General features: G+C 41.0%; 1 protein-coding gene across 1 annotated transcript; it reads right to left on the reverse strand.

Annotated features, from left to right (window-relative positions):
- Window positions 1-4,128: 4,128 nt before the first annotated feature.
- On the reverse strand, window positions 4,129-13,167 carry LOC118391020 (ubiquitin-conjugating enzyme E2 G1). The gene is made up of 6 exons (XM_035781934.2): window positions 12,968-13,167; window positions 9,713-9,815; window positions 7,664-7,761; window positions 7,238-7,416; window positions 6,646-6,769; window positions 4,129-6,412 (listed from the first exon to the last, which is right to left on the reverse strand). Exons 1-5 carry the CDS (start codon window positions 13,011-13,013, stop codon window positions 6,683-6,685), a joined length of 513 nt encoding a protein of 170 aa, XP_035637827.1. The 5' UTR covers window positions 13,014-13,167; the 3' UTR covers window positions 4,129-6,412; window positions 6,646-6,682.
- Window positions 13,168-21,781: the final 8,614 nt, after the last annotated feature.

Raw genomic sequence — 21,781 nt, forward strand, 5'->3', positions numbered from 1 at the left:
TATCCCCCCGCCCTTCTTCTTACCAGAGAGATATTTGTTTCTGTCAGCGCGAAGTGAAGAAACCAGGTGGCTGTACCGACTCCGATAGCGTGTCTCGAGTGAGCCATGTTTCTGTGAAACAAAGAACGTTACCATCGCTGATGTCTCTCTGGAAGGCAACCCTTGCTCGGATTTCATCTACCTTGTTGTCAAGAGACTGGACGTTGGCGAGTTGTAAACTCAGGAGCAGTGCGCGATGTGCCCATCTACTAAGCCTGACCAGAAGATCGCTTCTTCTTCCCCTTCTGCGGCTGGGCTCCGATCCATTGTCCTGGGTGGTAGACCAAACAGAGGATCTGCTTTGGGAAAGTCGTATTCCTGGTCATAATGTTGGTAAGTTGACGTTGCTCTTATATCCAATAGTTCCTCCCGGCTGTATTTATAAAACTTAAGATTTCCTGGGGTAACAATGTCAGAAATAATACATTTAAAAAAAAATACTGCATAGTTTGCTGAGAACGCGAAGCGAGGCGGCCATCTCTGTCGGCGCCGGATTGAGGGGAGTCATCACTGTGGTTCCAATATGTCCATAGATGATATTAAAGAAAATGTGAAGGGAGGCAGAGTGATTGAGGCCAAAAGGTTGATCAGTATGCGAGAGGGTCAAAGAAGTGAAGGCTTATCAGTGTCCAGGCTTGCTGGAAAAAGTACAGATAGGATTCCTTAGCTTCATTGTTAGAGAATTTGTCCCATTTCCACTGCAGTGTTTTAAATGCCAAAGAATGGGACATGTAGCTGCTCAGTGTAAAGGAAAGAAAATATATGCCAAGTGTGGAGGGGCACATGATTACGGTGAAAGTGGAAGCAATGTGATGGTTAAGTGCTGTAATTGTGGGAGATAATACAGTGACGCATTTGGTGGATGTCAGGTACAGAGAGAGGCTAGAGAGGCTCAGAAATATAGGATCAGTCATGATGTATCATATGCAGAGGCCTTAAAACAGATTGGTAGAAGTACAGTGCGGACTGATGGAGATTACATGGATGTACCTGTAGTAAGTGAACCTACTGTTGGGGCTGGTGCTTCTGATTGTCCTGGAATGGTTTCAAGGCCTATTCAGAAATCCTGAGTTCATGAATGTGCGGTGTCAAAGCAAGCAACACTGAAGCATGCATGAGAGCACCAGCTGTTCCGGACGACTGTGTGATCACGCTCTCGGTAGCCAATGTGAGCAAGACCTTTAAACAGGTGAACATTCACAAGGCCGCGGGGCCAGACGGATTACCAGGACGTGTATTCAGAACATAGCGGAACAATTGGCATGTGTCTTCACTGACATTTTCAACCTCTTCCTGACCGAGTCTGTAATACCTACATGTTTCGAGTAGACCACCATAGTCCCTGTGCCCAAGAAAGCGAAGATAACCTGCCTAAATTAATACAGACCCGATAGCACTCGCGTCAGTAGCCATGAAGTGCTTTGAAAGGCTGATCATGGGTCACATCAACACCATCATCCCAGAAACCTTAGACCCACTCCAATTTGCATACCGCCCCAACAGACCCACAGATGACGCAATTTCAATCGCACTCCACACTGCCCTCTTCCATCTGGACAAGAGGACCATCTATGTGAAAATACTGTTCATTGACTACAGCTCAGCATTCAACACCATAGTGCCCACAAGGCTCATCACTAAGCTAAGGATCCTGGGACTAAACACCTCCCTCTGCAACTGGATCCTGGACTTCCTGGTGGGCCGTCCCCAGGTGGTAAGGGTTGGCAACAACACATCTGCCATGCTGATCCTCAATACAGTGGGTGCGTGCTTTATTTATTCTCCTGTACTCCCTGTTCACCCACGACTGCATGGCCAAGCACGACTCCATCACCATCTTTAAGTTTGCTGACGACACAACAGTGGTAGGCCTGATCACAGCCAACGATGAGACAGCCAATAGGGAGGAGGTCAGAGACCTGTCAGTGTGGTACCAGGACAATCAACCCCATTAAAAGGGGTTGAATACTTATTGACTGAAGACATTTTGGCTTTTAATTTTTTATTAATTTGTAAACATAAAAAACATAATTCCACTTTGAGCATATCAGGTATTGTGTGAAGGCCAGTGACAAAAATGTTCAATTTAAGCCATTTTAAATTCAGGCTGCAACACAAAATATCTATGGAATTATGCAGTCGAATACATCCACAGTAGGATTTCAACAGTTTTTTCTGTTTATTGTCAAACTAATTCATTATTGTATTTAATCTTAAATTATGTAACAATATTCTGACCTGTGTGTTATTATCTAGTCCATATATGGCACGACTCCACTATTTGACATACTTTAATTTAGAAGGCGAACCGCAAATTCCACTACTACGACTAATCGTTATTGTGGCTACCTTCACATACATAGGGAAGAGCGGATACCAGGGCCGCGTTCAGCAGGAGGACGGACCAAAGTTCAGATAGAAAAGATTGACGTAGAACAAACATGCCTCTCTGATTCTAAGGAATCACGTCAGTTATATTCATGGAATTTCTATATGTAATGTTTTAAAATTCAACATGCCTAGGCGAACCCACTGAGCAATACGATCTCCCCTCTGCCCATCACTTGTCTGTCTGGAAAGCATCCACAAATAAAAAACGTGTGCTGGGCGGGGTCAGGGCTTCTCTAAAAAGTGACTGGCATCTTTCAATGCAGGGCCAGATTTGGTTGTGGTGTGCGGGCAAAATATTGAAGTGCTCGCGTTGACTGCAGCGAGAATAATTGTAGTTTAATGGTTAATTTCCTGCAATTCTACACATTATGCCATGGGGCGGAGAGAAGTTTAGCAATTTTATAAAACATTTCATGCAAATCTACAAATATTGTCATGGGACAGAGAGAAAAAACATACAGCTAATATCCTGCAATTCTACACAATTTGATTTATGCCATGTAAATTATATCTGAGTGAGAGTGACTAACAAAATCAATGGGGGCCCCGGGAGGTCAGGGCCCCTGGGCACATGTACTCTGTACATAAGTGGGAGGATCAACATAAGTAGGTGTATGGAAACAGCTAATTGGGCAGATTGGTTGCCACTTGAGACCGTTTTGCGTGGCTGCTCACTGCTTCCTTGTAGCATTTTATCTTAGCCGCCAAAACATAGAAATAAAGAAACATAGAAAACAAACATAGAATGCCCACCCCACATCACACCCTGACCTCACCAAATAGAGAAATAAAACGGCTCTCTAAGGTCAGGGTGTGACAAGATATATTTATATTATATATATTTATATTCAAGGGAGTTATGCGAGATAGAAAAAAAAAGATTCATAATAGAGGACTTCTGAAATGATATTATTTCAGTGTAGATAAGGGAAGGATAGGTTAAAATAAAAACATGAGCCAGACAAGCCAGTGTATGAATCAAATGGATTTGCCTATGAATGGAGTGGAAATTAGCTGACTTCGTGATCTGTAAGGTAATCAATTAGCTTTCATGTGTCAAGTAGATTACGCGTTCTTCGCCATTCTTCGCAATTTCCGAAACAGCAACTTTTAAAACATGGATTTCATGTTGTAATGTTAACAATTTAACAAAAAGTAGTTCGAAATCATGTTTTCATTTTATTGAAACAAAACTTGTTTCAACAATACAATTGTCGCGGAAATCAGCCCTGTTTGCATAGCGATGATGTAAATTACATAATTTAGGCTGTAATGATATCTAAAATTCTAATCATTAGGTCATCACACCATTGCTCGAGCAACAGACACGAATAGTTTATCGAATCCCATTGTGACGTAGAGGGACATTATTTGGCATGACAGGCCCCCTAGCAGCCAGGGGCCCAAAGCAACCGCTGATGTTGCCTGGAGCCTTGTTTGACTGAAATGCATTGTGAAATACACAGGTGCCTAATCTTCATTGGCTGTGTGTGAGAATAAAAGTGGTTATCAACATTGATAGAGGGGTTGATATTGAATGGATGGATAAAGATAGTATTTCTTTTTAAATACTCAAAACGAAAATATTAATACTCTACGCTGAATATTGTTTCAGATCAGTTCCACTTGTTCAGAGTTATAGAAATACACACATTTGGAGTTTAGCGATAGTGCAAGTCAAACATTTGGACACACCTACTCATTCCAGGATTTTTATTTGTACTATTTTCTACATTGTAGAATAAGTAAAGACAACTATGACATAACACTTATGGAATCATGTAGTAACCAAAAAAAGTGTTTTACAAATCAAAATACATTTTAGATTATTCAAAGTAGCCACCCTTTGCCTTGATGACAGCACTTTTGGCATTCTCTCAACCAGCTTCAGGAGGAATGCTTTTCCAACAGTCTTGAAGGAGTTCCATTGAATGAGTAGGTGTCCAAACGTTTGACTGGTACATGTTATAAATGATCTTCGTAATAATACATGGTTGGTTGCAGAGGGGGAGAAATGTGCAGGTCCTTGCCAAGTCTAGACTGGAGCCTGTTCTTGGCACAGCTCCCTGAAACCCTTCCAAAAATAGACAAATCTGCTCTCCAAAGATCTCTGCCTGGGCAATTGTTCACGGGAGATAGGGATATTGCGAGACAACTCAGAAACTCAGTTAAAATGTACTTTTTTTTTATATATATTTTTTTACATAGAGCTTCCTATTGATTGATTCTGAAACTGAACAAATTTTTCCCATGAGTATCCAAGTCAGTAATTTCAGAGTATTCTTGAACGCGGCATAAATCTGTGGCAATCAAAGCACCAACACCTCACTTGGTGTAATGTTGTTACATGGCTTTCGTCTGAATATGGGGCACTACTGTACACAGAACACACTTGACCCATATAATATTCTCACCTTTGTGCCAAATGACAGTATCCTATCACTAACACTTGTTAAATCTAGCGTAATGTATTGCATGACAAGTACATGATATGTTTCACCTAGGGGTCAGACACCACATGATAAAAGGCAGGGAGCTTTGGTCAGGACCAGGTAATGACATGCTAGGAAAGAAGATAATGTGTGTATCAATCATGCCTGATTCTATGACGAAACACTGCGGATATGAATTTCATTAAAAAGAAAAAACACCAGCAATTATTGTGAACATAGATCTTATTTTAGAAGAACTCACTACATAACACAGAAAATATACATCAGTATTTTGTCTTTGTACATTAGGCAAGTAAACTGCAATAGTCCATCAGACACAATAAAATAATAAACCATGGGAAAATCAAGGATCAGGGGAATAGAGGGTAAAGAAAAATGGGCACAGGCACACACTCTTTCACACATTTTAAATCAAAACCCCAAAACTACCAGCAAGAAAACCTCAAGTTAAAAGCATGCATAACAAATCCTACCAAGGACACAACACAATTCATCTCCTTTATCATGGTGAATACAGGAGAAATAGGTCTCCACATCACCCTAATCAGATTTTGTATTTTTTTAAATAAACAAGACGGTTCACCACACAGAGGGGAAAGTTATTGCTAAACCAAATTTAACCAATATTTGAATTACACATTGTGCTGATGTTGTACAAACTTACAGGGTGTTAAGCAATTTCTCATATTTTTCTGAAACTCTGGTTCAATACAGGGGGCAATTGCCAAGCAATTTAATAGGAGGCACTTTTTGGAGAAAAAATAATAATTAAAAACTTACACATGACTTCAATTTGTGCATGCATGACTTGTAATGATTATGTCCATCTCCGAAGAAACACACCTGAACTTGACAAATTGGATCATATGTTAAATGTTGACTTACAGCAACTTTTCCTGAAGTGCTGAGGTGAATGAACCCAACATGACAAGCAAGCTACAGTATGTGTAATGCACCCTTATGTCCATCTGCCAAAAATGCAAATCCGGCCTGATATTTCGGTCATTCTAGAACCAAAGCAGCTCTCCTCCAATAGAGGGATTCTACAACAGCATTGCATTCTTACCATTCTGCTCCCTACAAGGCCTCCTGTCCGTAAAGCAACCTGTAACAGAACTGAACTCATGCACACTAGAGCAGATGTTGAAGAAGTGGAATAAAAACATACGAATCTATAGGACTCAGATTCTACCTACAGAAACGCTATTTATTTGGTACTAAGTGTCTTGCTGGATGGGATAGGGACAATTGATATATTATCCAGTTTTATGTCTGTGCTATATACAGGTCTTTACAATATCTTCCTGAAATACAGTTCATAGACTTAAAAAAAAAAAAACTTGGTTATTCATCTTTTGCTTTGTTGTTGGCACTTGCTTGGCGGTTTTCAGTCAGGATCTGGTAACAGCTGTTATGTTCTATTGCAGCCTATTGTTGCCAGACGGTTTCTGACAGTCAATGAAGACCAGCCATGCAATAGGGTGGTAGAGTGCAGGAAAACATAGCTATGTTGTTTCTCAATTGGAGACCTGTGTAAGACAAGAACAGGCAACTTAGCACATATTGGATATACTGTAATAAACATTCGGGAAATAGACTTTCAGAGACTTCAACAGGTATGAATGAACCATCTACATATTTCATTTGAAGTGTGAACAGTATAGTAAGTTACTCAGATGCCATATAATAGCATTGAGACCTCCTCAAAATCACAACACTTGGTTTATAAAAGATCCAAGGGGCAAAAGTCCACTACACTTACCCTGAAAAAGTGAAGCAAGATGCCTCTTGATAAATAATCACTCAAAGGCAGTCTCTTGGCTCTTTCTTACACAACGGGCCACTTTCCTTTTGAACTCCCCATGTCGGTCTTCCCTCCACTCTTTCTGCAGGGGGAACAATGAAGGGGGAAAACATTTTAGTTGAAAGATGACAGATTCTTGCTCTCCAAAGGCAAATATGATGCTTGGGAACATGGAACATTCAGAATTATGTGCACTACAGGATGAAATATACCATTAAAAGGTCCAATTCAGTCGTTTTAAACTCAATATCAAATTATTGCTGGGTCACAATTAAGTACCAAACTCCATCCCACCAAAACAGGTTGAAATTTCCTGTGGTCTTTTCAAACAGCTCTTACACGAAAAGGGCATCATCAGCATTTTCACAATATTATTATAACGTCAGTGTGGAAATGTATATAAAACACAGGAAATCATGTTTTTGACTGCACTGGGCCATTAACTCCTTTTGTCCTAAATAACCATCCACAGATTGTCGATATATAAAGAACCGTAATCAGAGTGAGCTCAAACCCATGATTTGGCCCCTCAGGTGAAAATGAGACTTACTGCAGCGTCTACATTGGCAGGCGAGTCTCCGTTAGGGTCCGCCAACATGGAAATAACACTAATCATAATGGTTTCCACTGTGTGGATGGGCAGCCAGCGCTCCTCAGGCTTCTCATAGCCATACTTATCTTCACCAGGCTCGTGCAAAATAGATATACATACGTCCCCGTTCTTGTCAACTGCAAACAGGATAAGAGACATGAAATTAGAACAGATTTATATTCTTATTTCTGTGTGCATGCATGTAACTGTGAAAATAACTGCCAGAGTAAGGGATTTTGGTGGGTTCCAAAAAAGTATTACTTTACTGAGAAACACTACTGATCCTCCTGAGGGATAGCCAACATTTCCCCAAAAGTAAACAGACAAAAATAGTCCAAATAATTTCAAGAGAAAACAAACCCAGTGCAATACACTCATACTTACCATTAGGGTGCCATAAATCTGTGATAAATTTCATTTTAGGGGGCCTGAGAGGGTAGTCCTTGGGAAACGTGAGATGTGCTTTAAACACACCGCCTTCACTGTAGCAGAGAGAAATATGGTTCGTTATAGTCAAATATCAGGGGTTGGAATATGTGACAAATGGAAAAAGTCTAACGTTTAAACAGCAATTAAAAATATATATTTTTCTGTTAAAACAATAAGAACATTTATAATTCCACGTGATGATCACATTTTGTCCGGTCCTCTGGCAGCCTCTATGGGGGTGCCACAGGGTTCAATTCTCGGGCCGACTCTTTTCTCTGTATATATCAATGATGTCGCTCTTGCTGAGGGTGATTCTTTGATCCACCTCTATGCAGACGACACCATTCTGTATACATCTGGCCCTTCTTTGGACAATGTTAACAAACCTCTAAACAAGCTTCAATGGCTTCCAACTGCTCTTAAACGCTAGTAAAACTAAATGCATGCTCTTCAACCAATCGCTGCCCGCACCTGCCTGCCCGCCTAGCATCACTACTCTGGATGGTTCCGACTTATAGTTGTCCACATATTCTAAATACCTAGGTGTCTGGCAAGACTAAATTCTTCTTCCAGACTCATATTAAGCATCTCCATTCCAAAATTAAATCTAGAGTCAGCTTCCTATTTCACAACAAAGCCTCCTTCACTCATGCTGCCAAACATACCCTCGTAAAACTGACTATGCTGCTGATCCTTGACTTTGGCGATGTCATTTACAAAATAGCCTCCAACACTCTACTCAGCAAACTGGATGCAGTCCATCACAGTGCCATCCGTTTTGTCACCAAAGCCCCATATACTATCCACCATTGCGACCCGAATGCTCTCGTTGGCTGGTCCTTGCTACATATTTGTCGCCAAACCTACTGGCTCTATAAGTCTTTGCTAGGTAATGCTCCGCCTTATCTCAGCTCACTGGACAGCATAGCAACACCCACCCGTAGCACACGCTCCAGCAGGTATATTTCACTGGTCATCCCCAAAGCCAACACCTCTTTGGCCTCTTTCTTTCCAGTTCTCTGCTGGCAATGACTGGAACGAATCACAAAAATCATTGAAGTTGGAGACTTATATATCTCTCACTAACTTCAAGCATCGGCTGTCAGAGCAGTTTACCGATCGCTGCAGCTGTACACAGCCCAGCTGTACACAGCCCATCTGTAAATAGCCCATCCAACCAACTACCTACCTAATCCCCATATTTGTTTTTTTCGTCTCTTTTGCACACCAGTATTTCTACTTGCACATTCTCATCTGCATATCTATCACTCCAGTGTTAATTGCTAAATTGTAATTACTTCACCACTATGGCCTATTTATTGCCTTACTTTACAGGCACACAATGTATACAGATTTTTTTCTATTGTGTTATTGACTGTACGTTCGTTTATCCCATGTGTAACTCTGTGTTGTTGTTTTTGTCGCACTGCTTTGCTTTATCTTGGCCAGGTCGCAGTTGTAAATGAGAACTTGTTCTCAACTGGACTACATGGTTAAATAAAGGTGAAATAAAAAATAAAGAACATTGCAGATGTTCTAGAGAAAATTGTATAATCTATGCTGGAGTTGGAAGGGGACAGTTATAGTTGTCGTTTTAATTAGTCTAGCTGACGTTAGCTAGCTAGTTTCTTTCAGTTTGATGCAGTCAAGACAAAATACTATATAATCAGATGAGATGATAAATAACTAGCAATAAGGTCGTCTACCAGCACAAATCAACTTGGTTGCCCTCTCTCCCCCTCCCTGCTCCCCTCATCATTCACAGATGCATACCGCACAGTTCCAGTTAATAAAGTAGCAAAAAATAGTCTTTTTTTTCTGATCACAATTTCGTTTAAACGTTCAATTTTAAAATAGTTGAAAAGATCCCAAAATATTTACATGAACGGACAACTGCTGTATATGACAAATAGAAAATTCCTCCTCACATCCACATACTCCCCAGCTGGCTTATCAACCCACCCACACAGCAAAATCAGAGTGGAACTGTGCTGGCAGACTTACTAGCATGTGTCTGGTGGGCCGATGATTAAGACTTCCCATCTGTAGAGGTCATTATCGTCTATCAAGCCTGCTGAGAATCCTTCCACTGGGTTCTTATTCAGCTCTGGTAAATAAAGAGAAAACATTTTAACATAATTTGGTTTTCATCAGAAATAAATATACAAAAATAAATGGCTCTTTGTGATATTTGACTCTTGAACTTCATCCAGTCAATAAAGTAAGAAGTACATCTCTCAAATCAGTTGTGTTGGAATGCTGGATTCAGTACTCAGATTTAAATGTTCTTCTCTGTGAACATAAATCTGTTGACCTTTAAATAATTTGTATCCCTATTATTAAGTAGCAATTTAAACAACTCAAACTGCTAACTCAAAAGTGCAATGAGGTTTAAATGTGCTGTCACTCTGGCAAAGGACTGCACCCATCTGTCACACCATGGGCTCTGGTCCTAAAAGAATCAACTGCGTGTGGTTTCCAACCATTTCATTTCCTCTCGAAACAACCATTTAAAAAAATGAAGTCTACTAAAAGAGACATGTGAATGGTCCCAATAATGCACCTCTAACTGTATAAGTAATTGGTGAAGCATTGGGAAGCAAATATTCACTAACTTGATCAGGCCTTGTGCAACTCAACCTCCAACTCAAAGCACAGGAGCAGTGACCACTAATGCTGCTGATGGAGGTGAGTGACCACTTCTGCTGTTGATGGGGGTGAGTGAGGAGTTAAATGGCTACTGCAGTAGTAGGTTACACACCCTTTCAACAGCAACCCTGAAGAGTGCGTTTAGGTTTTCATAGTTACTTTTAAAATCATATCAACGGATTTATTCAAGCAAATGTTTCATTATTTTGCATAGACCAGATCAAGTTAATCTAGTTCAATTCTAAGTACTCCAGAATTTGGAGGGAGGCATTGAAAGTGTGCCAATGCAAAAGAGAAACTGGTAAATACGAGTGGCGCTTTTAAGTCACATGACCAGTAATCAATCCAGAGGAACATTGTCAAGGAGGTCATAGGTTCAGAGAGTTCATGGAATGTGTGAATCTCAAGGCTTCCCCTTTTGAGAAACAAAGCATCAGGTACCAAGAAAGGCCTCTGGAACACAGCCACATAGGGCTTTAGAAGGAGGTGTTCTCCCTCCGCTGAGAACTTGGCAAGGAGCCGCAGTAAAAGGGTCCTGTAAAATCTGTTATTTTCTGCCTGATTCCGTTTTGCTTTTCTAAGTTTTCGTTTCCTTCTATTTTTCCGGTTTTCACTCTCAGCATTACACCTGGTATATTAGAAAACCAAACTAAATGGGATGTTCTAAGTCCGCAACAACATTTAAACCACATCAGGAGATGTCTGGAGAAATTGATTTAGAAAAATCCATATCTCAGACTGGCCAAAAAATATATATATTAAGATGGGCAAAAGAACACAGACACAGAGTAACTCCGCCTAGAAGGCCAGCATCCCGGAGTCGCCTCTTCACTGTTAATGTTGAGACTGGCGTTTTGCGGGTACTATTTAATGAAGCTGCCAGTTGAAGACTTGTGAGGTGTCTGTTTCTCAAACTAGACTAATGTACTTGGCCTCCCACTCCTCATTCTAGTCTATTCTGACAGTTTGCGCTGTGAAGGGAGTAGTACCGTGGTGTACGAGATCTTCAGTTTCTTGGCAATTTCTCACATGGAATAGCATTCATTTATCAGAACAAGAATAGACTGACAAGTTTCAGAAGAAAGTTCTTTGTTTCTGGCCATTTTGAGTCTGTAATGAAACCCACAAATGCTGATGCTCCATATACTCAACTAGACTAAAGTAGGCCAGTTTTATTGCTTCTTTAATCAGAAAAACAGTTTTCAGCTTTACAAACATAAATGCAAAAGGGTTTTGTAATGATCAATTAGCCTTTTCAAATGATAAACTTGGATTAGCTAACACAAGGTGCCATTGGAACACAGGAGTGATGGTTGCTGATAATGGGCCTCTGAATTGAATATCTACATAAGTGTACAAAATCAGCCATTTCCAGCTACAATAGTTATTTACAACATTAACAATGTCTAATTGCCTTTAACAATGCAGGTGGTAACATTCAAATAAAACCCAGCCCTTAAACAAAACAGGTTGAAAATCATTTGTATGTCATATAATAGGAAAAGATATCACACACTGATTTTCACGAAGTAGGCAGTTCGGATTTGTCACTTCAAGCCCAAATATCATACTTTGACTAAAACGATGACTTACTAATTTAAATAGTTGTGCAACGTCATGGGTCAACTCTGGCCATCATCTAGATGTGGCCGTTTAAAAGGATGCCTGGGTAAAGCCAAAATGCCACAAATGTAACTTTTATTTAATTAGGCAAGCCAGTTCAGAACATCTTTATTCACAATGACGGCCTACCCCGGTGCCACCCTACGGGACTCAATCACAGCCGGATGTGATGCAGCCTGGATTCGAACCAGGTACTGCAGTGACGCGTCTTGCACTGAGATGCAGTGTCTTAGACCACTGCGCCTCTCGGGAGCACAAATGTTCCAACTATATTTAATTATTTTTCTCAATTGTGATTTGCGATTCAACCGTCATATTTCAAAGTCCTTCCTCCAAAGGTCCCCTGTATGGATTCAATTTCGTAAAAAAGATGGACTATCGTAGCACAAGTCAACGTTACTTAACAGATTGAACACACTTAACTGAACCAGCCGTTAACTAAACTCACCGCTCCGTCTTCGCCAACGTTAATATAAAGACCTGACAATTGTGCATCAATGGCTACAGTTGACATGTGTCCGCTTATGTTAGCTAGACGTCTAAATGACGTTCAAAACAAAGGGGTAACAAACGTGTAATTAGTAAGCTACCGGTGAATCGTTTCGCGTCCACAGAAAAAACCCCAATGTAGACGTTCCTAAAACATACATCTAGCGTTAGATGGCTAGCCATCGAACTATTTTATCAACCGAAACTTTGTGGAAACATAGCTACAAAAGTGTCCTATATCAACTGTCTGTAGCTAGCTTCGTAACTGCCTAGCTCGCTGCCACTGGTGGGCTTACTTTATGTATTAAACTATCAAAATTAAGTAATCAAAAGATGACATTTCACACCATAGTCCATACATGACAGTATATAAAACCCATGGACAGTATATAAAACCCGAAAAAAAGATTAGTTAGTTAACGTTCGCTCGCTAGCACAGCAACCCGACAAGCAATCAGCGCGTTAGCCGGCTACGTTAGCCACCAGTTTATAAATTACCTGCCAGCTGTCTCCTGAGTAACAGTGCTGCCTGAGGCTCCGTCATGTTTTACAATTTGGATTTTAAAATGTTAGCTAGCTAATATTGCGAGGTGAGAGAATTAGCTAGCAACTTTCAATAAATAATGCCAGTGCTTTTTTTCTAGTCTGTTTTGCTCAACATTCTCATTTTGGGGCACATGCGCACTAAAAAAAAACAGTAAAGCCGCGTGAAGGCAATTATCAGTCCGCGCAACAGCACTTGTGACATCACCTTCTTCTTCCGTGGAATTTTGACAGCCTCTGCATATGAAATCCTCTGGACGGCCCTGACTTTGACAACCTCATTTTCAACACAGTTGCAACACTTCAATGCTCAAAAAAGTAAAAATGCTCACTAGAGGCAGTGTATATGTTGTACATTTTGAGATGTGAATTATGAACGTTTTTTTCAGTTTGAGCACCTGCCCCCTGAAAGGTCTGTGTACGCCCCTGATCGAGAACTGCCCTACTGAATGGTCTGTGCACAGCCCTGATCTTCTTCGTCTTCTTCTTCTGTGGATTTTATATGGTGGTTGGCAATTATTTGTAAGTCGCTCTGGATAAGAGCGTCTGCTAAATGACTTAAATGTAAATGTAATTAGCTTTAAAGTGTATTACAACCTGCCAGCTGGACTGGAGTGTGGACCGGAGACAGTGAAAGTCTAAATCTAAATATTGTTGTCTCCCTAAGGAAACAAAATACATAATTAAAAACTACATCCCCTGAACATAGCTGCGGGAAGTAGGGGTGCAGATTAACTATTGGATGCCATTATAAGACACATCATTGCACAATGTATGAATCACTAAATTGGCTGTCAGGGTGGTAACCAGAGCTCCAGAGTTCCTCTGTGGAGATGGTATAACCTTCTGGAAGGACAACCATCTCTGCAGCACTCCACCAATCATGCCTTTATTTTAGTGGCCAGATGGAAGCCACTTCTTTTCTAATGTAAAAAATAGGGGCCACAATGGAAATAAGCCCCAGCCTTTATTTTATTTAATTTAATTTTAATTGTATTTAATTATTTAGTTTACTTCTTTTAAGGGGTGGATCAGCTTAATATTGCAGAAAGATGGTTGCTTCCATCAATGCAATTGTCTACATCATTTCCAAACCCCCATATATTTTGGGGGTAAATATATATATCCTTATACATACACGTATGCATACTTATACACATATATACATACACATACCCATATAGATATACCTACTTTTAAAATAATATACCTTTATTATTCCCCCTGCAAACCCTACCACCCTTCCCCCAATTGGAGTAAACTAATAAACACTTAGGGTTCTAACTTTAGTTTACACATTTTATACACATATTACAGACACAATCTATTTGACAATAGTTATATTTTGTTTGTTTTTAGTCCTTCCTCTATTTCTGGTGTCCATCAAGTTTGATTTCTATTTATAACTGTGCTATTTCACAACATTTCTGAACCTATATACATTTTACAGACCCCGTATGTTTTACATTGGTTATCTTGTTATTAGTCCCACCCTTCAGCTCCATTCAACCCCTCCCATCTATCTCTCAACATCATCCATTTTGGATTTCTTTTTGCCATATATTTTTCAACTGTTTTGTGATGCAACTGTGCAGTGATTAAGTCCCCGCCTTTATTGTGGAATCCTAGTCACTTAAAATAATATTTTGTGCTGTGTGTAAATGTATGTTTTTTAACTGACAAATCAAATCAATCAATCAATCCAAACTGTGCAGCGGCCATTGGATGAATGGAAGGAGACATCTGTTGCAAAAATACCAAAAACGTTAATGACATTCAGAGAGCCTTCAAGCCTTCATTATTGGGTAGGTCTATAAGGTAGGGAGGGATGTATTTTCTGTCTGTCAAGATTGACATGGTCTATTTAGGGTGGTGTTAAAAACACAAACCATGATATTGAGGTGCCAAAAGTTGGAATGCTTGTTTATTGGTTGTGTGGTGCACTGGCACAGAAGCCTGTTGGTGGAAAATTTGTTGCAAAAATATTAAAGAATTATAAATATGTTATGAAAATGTAAAAAAATGTGTGCTTGTTCGTGGTGGTCAGCAAACCCTCAACGTTCTGGCCCGTAGCCCTGCGTGGCATCGACAGTGCTACAAAAGCATGTTGAAGTGGCAAAGTCGATATTCACGTTTATAAACACAGGGTTGCTACAGTTATTGTTATTTGTGGTTGTGAACATTATTTAGAGTTAATTCTGTGAGAGGAAGGTTAGGCAATTGTTTTTACAGTACAAGGGGAGGGTAATGTGAAGGGAGAGAAAAAATACGTTGGGGAGGGGGGTGCATTTGTATTTAGGACACATGGTCCACACACACCCACACAGTCGTGAAGAGGGCACGGCAGGAGGCTGAAAAGATTTGGCATTGGCTCTTGGATCCTCAAAAAGTTCTGCAGCTGCACCATAGTTGGCATCTTGACTAGCTGCATCACCGCTTGGTATAGCAAATGCATCGTTCTCGACCACTAAAGAGGGTGGTGTGGACAGAGGGTGGTGGGGCCGAGCTCTCTGCCATCCAGAACCTCTATATCAGACGGCGTCAGAAGAAGGCCCGAAAAATTGCCAAAGACATCAGCCACCCAATCCATAGATTGTTCACTCTCCTACCATCCAGCCAAAGGAGCATTTGCTCTCGGAACAACAGACTCTGAGACAGCTTCTACCCTCAAGCCATAAGACCGCTAAAAAGCCAGGCTGCTAAATAGTCAATTAATGGTACCCGAACTATCTGCACTGACTCTATCATGCACTGACCCTACGCACACTCACTAGACTACACTATATGCACACTCACTTACACACACTACATTGACACTCCCACACAAAACCCATACACATTCACATAGACTACATGCACACACACTTTTACACTCATCATTTGCTGCTGCTACTCTGTTCTTTATTTTACTCTTATTATTATCTATCCTGATGCCAGTCACTTTACCTTCCCTTCATGGACATATCTACCTCAAATACCTCATTCCTCTGCACATTAATCTGTTCTTGAGTATTTTATTTTATTCCTCGTCGTGTTACTATTTTATTATTATTTTTAAACTCTGCATTATTGGGAAAGTCTCGTAAGGAAGCATTTCACAGTTGTATTCGGTGCATGTGACATAAAATTTGATTTCTTTGATATTTTTCAACATTCTGGGAAAGTTTAAAAAAAAAGGTGTGACTGAAAACAATGTTCTCAGAACTTCCAGTTCCTGGCATTCTAGGAATGTACAAATATTTTTAAAAATTACACATTAAATCAGTAAGTTCTTTAAATTCTGTTCTCAGAACATTAAGAAAACGTTCTGTAAAAACCACAACAAAACTTTAGTAACGTTCAGAGAACGTTCTAAGAATGTTATTTAAAAACATATACATTCTTTTCTCAGCATCAACAAAACTCCTTTTATTCTCTATCTTGTTAAGTGTGTTCATGTTTGTCGGCAGCTATCACTAATTGGCCACACCTGATCTAATGAGTGCTTGTTTCCTTTCTGTAAAGTTAACCTCAAAAAAGCTAGCCAAGTTAATAAAAGTATTATTGAAACATTCAGTGAACGTTTTCAGGAAGTTATTCAAAAACCTCCAAATAACCTATGATTTCCGTTCTCAGCATTAATAAAACCTCCCAGGAAAACTTTCAAGGAACCAGACTAAAACATTCGCAGAACCTCCCTGCAAACTAAAAACAAGCACTTCCAGAACAAGCTAAATGTTCCCTTCTGTTCTCATAATGTTTTTAAAAAACGTTCTGTTATACCGGTATGGCTTCATTCCCACAAACAATGTCAAACCAAAAACATACATTCCCACAACTTCAAAGGAACCAGCCTGAAGGGTTCCCACTTATGCTGCCTAATAGCTAGCTATTCTTGTGGCACAACTGGTAAGATGTTTGTGGATATTGGTCATGTGTGCTATCTACCAAGATAATTATCTTAGATTATAATCACAGCCGTGTATATCCCCCCCAAGCAGACACCTCAACGGCCCTTGGACTCAATGTAAACTGGAAACCACATATCCCGAGGCTCCATTTATTGTAGCTGGGGATTTCAACAAAACTAATCTGAAAACAAGGCTCCCTTAATTTTATCAGCATATCGAATGCGCGACCCAGGCTGGCAGCATTCTGGATCATTGTTACTCTAACTTCCGCGAAGCATACAAAGCCCTCCCTATCCCTTCTTTCGGCAAATCTGACCACGAGCGAGTTTATTAGCAAGTGCATCGGTGATGTTGTACCCACGGTGACTATTAAAACCTTCCCCAAACAGAAACTGTGGATTGATGGCAGCATTCGCGTAATACTGAAAGCGCGAACCACTGCTTTTAATCATGGCAAGGTGACCAGAAACATGACCAAATACAAACAGTGTAGCTATTCCCTCCGCAAGGCAATCAAACAAGCTAAGCGTCAGTATGGAGACAAAGTAGAGTCGCAATTCAACGGCTCAAGTACGAGACGTATGTGGCAGGGTCTACAGTCAATTACTACTCACAAAAAGAAAAGCGGCCCCGTCACGGACATCGACGTCTTGCTCCCAGACAAACTAAACAACTGCTTTGTCGCTTTGAGGACAATACAGTGCCACTGAGGGCTCTCCTTCACCGCAGCAAACGTGTTAACCCTCGCAAGGCTGCCGGCCCAGATAGCATCCCTAGCCACGTCCTCAGAGCATGCGCAGACCAGCTGGCTGGTGTGTTTACGGACATATTCAATCAATCCCTATCCCAGTCTGCTGTTCCCACATGCTCCAAGATGGCCACCATTGTTCCTGTTCCTAAGAAAGCTAAGGTAACAGAGCTAAACGGCTATTTCCCTGTAGCACTCACCTCCGTCACCATGAAGTGCTTTGAGAGACTGGTCAAGGATCATATTACCTCCACCCTACCTGACACCCTAGACCCACTCCAATTTGATTACCATCCCAATAGGTTCACAGACGATGCAATCGCAATCACACTGCACACTGCCCTAACCCATCTGGACAAGAGGAATAACTATGTAAGAATGCTGTTCATCGATTACAGCTCAGTATTTAACACCATTGTACCTTCTAAACTCATCATTAAGCTAGAGACCCTGGGTCTCGACCCTGCCCTGTGCAACTGGGTCCTGAACTTTCTGACAAGCCGCCCCCAGGTGGTGAGAGTAGGAAACAACATCTCCACGCTGCTGATCCTCAAGCCTATATTATCACTGAACTGGGCCATTCTAGCTGATATCCTCCTGGTGAGTTTGATTCACTGCAATTTGAAGAGTCACACGATATCAAAATGCATTAACCAGTCAGTTTCAGTGAGTTAGCCATAAGTTCTTGCAGGGGCCACATTTTGAAATAGTATTTTTGGCCCCCCACCCAGTTTTATAATTGGAATGTGACACCAAACGATGCCTCCGAGCGGTGAGGTAGGCTGTTTGGTGTGTTTATACAACTGGATATCTACAAATATATAGTTATGCCCCCCCCACCACACTTCTAAAACCAAAGTTGCGCCCCTGTGTTCTTGTGTAACAAAGTTGATCTGCCTTTCCAACCCTGCACCCCCCAAAAATAGTTGAGCATGCCGTGCTCTTGATTCTACTTATCTGCCCTGAAATACACTCAGTGGCCAGTTTAGTAGGTACACCACCCTGTTCACAAAAACTGTTTGTTCCATGGCTTGCTGTATAAAGCAGGCAGAGGAGGCATCAAGGCATTCAGTTACAGTTCAATTGAACAAGTGTGCAAAACGACTGACCTAAGCGACTTTGAGCATGGCATGTTCCAGTTTCCCCGAAACGGCCTACCTCCTGGGCTTTTCACGTACGACAATGTCTAGGATTTACCGAAAATGGTGCGACAAACAAAAAACATTCAGTTGCAATCCTGGGCGAAAAAATCTTGTTGATGAGAGGTCGAAGGAGAATGGCAAGGATTGTGCAAGCTAACAGACAGGCCACAAACAGGCAAATAACGGCGCAGTACAACAGTAGTGTGTATCTCGGAATGCACAACTCGTCTGTCCTTCTCATGGATGGGCTATTGCAGCAGACGACCAAACCGGGTTACACTCCTATCAGCTAAAAGCGAGAAGAAGCAGCTCCAGTGGGCACTCAATCACCAACACTGGACAATTGAGGAGTGGAAAAACATTGCCTGGTCCAACGAATCCCGGTTCCTGTTGCATCATGATGATGGCAGAGTCAGGATTTGGAGTAAGCAGCATGAGTCCATGGTCCCATTCTGCCAGGTGTCAACGGTACAGGCTGGTGGCGGTGGTGTAAGGGTGTGGGGAATGTTTTCCTGGCACACGTTAGGTCCCTTTATACCAATTGAACAATGTGTCCATGCCCCAAATAATTCAGGACGTTCTGGAGGTAAAGAGGGCTGCGACCCAGTACTAAATGGGTGTACCTGATAAACTATCCATTGAGTGTACATTGCAGTGTAATTATAAGTCACTGGGTTCACCTACATGTATTTCTTCTCAGCTGAAGCTGAAGCTGAAGCTCTGCAAATCATGGTCTGTCATCTCCCAGGAGATACCAGAAGCCCTTACCTGCTGGGAGCAGTAACACTGTCATTTACAATTCATTACAATACATTCTATTGTTGAATCAAAATATATCAGCCCTACAGTAGGGTTTGATGTCAGTGAACAGTGACAACCAGGGTTGGGGTCAATTCCAATTTCAAATGTTTTTCATTCAATTCTCATTGAGTTTACTGAAATGAAATGGAATTGAGCCCAACCCTGGTACTACTGCCTCTTCTCCTGTCTGTAGATCTCTGGTGCTCTGAGTAGACACCAGCCTGACTCTCATGCGTGTAGTTTCCTTAGTCTGGAGTACAGTTTCCTGCTATGCTGCTTCGTAGAGGTCGTAGGGGGCCTCTTCTTCCTCATGACATCCCTCTATATCACAAAAGACAGGTAGGACACCCAGCTACTCATTGCAGGTACTATAACTCTTGATGATGGATTGGCTTCATATAGGTATATGATTGATGTATGTTTTGATTGTATGTTTTTCAACTAAACATTATAGAATTGTGAGGGTTATCCACTTATTGGATTTTTTGAATCACTGTTAAATAAATTTGTTGATTCTATTTGGATTGCTGTATGCCGAACAGTTTTACACCCAACCTTTTATGTTCTGGAAGTATGATGCAAAGCCAAATGTTATACTTTTAACTTTAAATTGTGTGTGTGTGTGCAGGTGTACGCTTGCGTACATGTGTGTGTACGTGCTTGTATTCTTGCACACGTGCATGTGTGAGGCTGGCAGTGGACTAAGAACCCTAGGTATGTGTTTGGTCATAGTGTTATCTAGCATTGGTGCTGGACAGAGTCATGCCACATGATGGTGATGCTTGCTCAAGGCCTGGACAGAGGCTCTCTTTGTCCTCCTCACCTTTCCTCTGAGCCAAAGCAACACCCTTCCTCTCAGATACTGCTCTTTCTCACACCATAGAGACGACAAGTCCGTACACACACACACGCACGCACGCACGCACGCACGCACGCACACACACACACACACACACACACACACACACACACACACACACACACACACACACACACACACACACACACACACACACACACACACACACACACACACACACACACACACACACACACACACCATCAGTACAGCTCCTTGATTAGGTTAAAGGGAATCAGACAGTGAGGGTGCAATTCTCCCTCCACACGCAGAGGAACAACATTGTATTGTATGTTTAGCATCTTGTTAGTTTACCATCTCAGCTACCTCACCTCCTCTTCAGTCTGAGGGTCTGTGTTTATCAGTCTGGCACAAAACAGAACCACAATTGTGATCTAAGACCCAACACTTCAGAATATAAGATATAACCTTTTACTGCAATGGGCTTAATCAGGGTCACAGAGTGTTTCTTGGCAGTCTTAAACAAATATAATTTGTAACAAAAGTATACACCTCATAGACAGGGTTATGGGCTTAAAAAAAAGAAGAAACCCGTATCATGTCAGATATAGTTGAAATGTGTAAAATGTTGAGTTTGCATCCCAATATTACACTTTATATACATCACATAAGACTGAAATATAACAAAACCTTTTGACAGAGAAACACCGGATTTTCGACTTGTTTAAAAAAAAAGTTGATTAATTATGAAATCATGAAAAATATGAATACAATTCCACCCATGAGGCCACTTGGTAATTTGTCAGATTTTGGACCTGTACGCATATCAGTCATCTGCAAAGGGAATATTTCACATGCATGATGCCATCTAATTAGCCTTTGCATGCCAACCAGGAAAGCCAGGTCTCCATCTTACTGTACCCATCTCTGTGTGTTTCTCTGTGTGTTCTCTGTGTGTTTCAGGGGTGTTCCAGTACATTCTCCCACTCAGCTTGTCCACACGGCAGGCTCCAAAGACTGCTGAGGTGAAATTGAGATCATTGGAGAAGATTATATGTCTGCAAGAGGAAGGTATGTTAGATGTTGTTTGGTATGTGACCAAACGGAGAGTTGGGGTGACTGGCTGTAGTACCAAACAGGGAAACTCTATATGAGAAAATAATGGAAGTGGCGAAAAGTTTATATAGAAACATTCCAAAGTTGCATACTGATCCAAAGAAATGTTTTTGTATCCATGCTAGCCAGACTTTATTTTAAATAATGTGCCTTTTATTACAAATACATTTTTTAAGTATTTATATTTTCTGTATTTTTATTTCTAACCACATCAATGTGTTTCATCTCTCACAACCTTAATTGAAATACACT

The sequence above is a fragment of the Oncorhynchus keta genome, chromosome 12, assembly GCF_023373465.1.
Source record: "Oncorhynchus keta strain PuntledgeMale-10-30-2019 chromosome 12, Oket_V2, whole genome shotgun sequence".
Classification (NCBI taxonomy): Eukaryota; Metazoa; Chordata; class Actinopteri; order Salmoniformes; family Salmonidae; genus Oncorhynchus; species Oncorhynchus keta.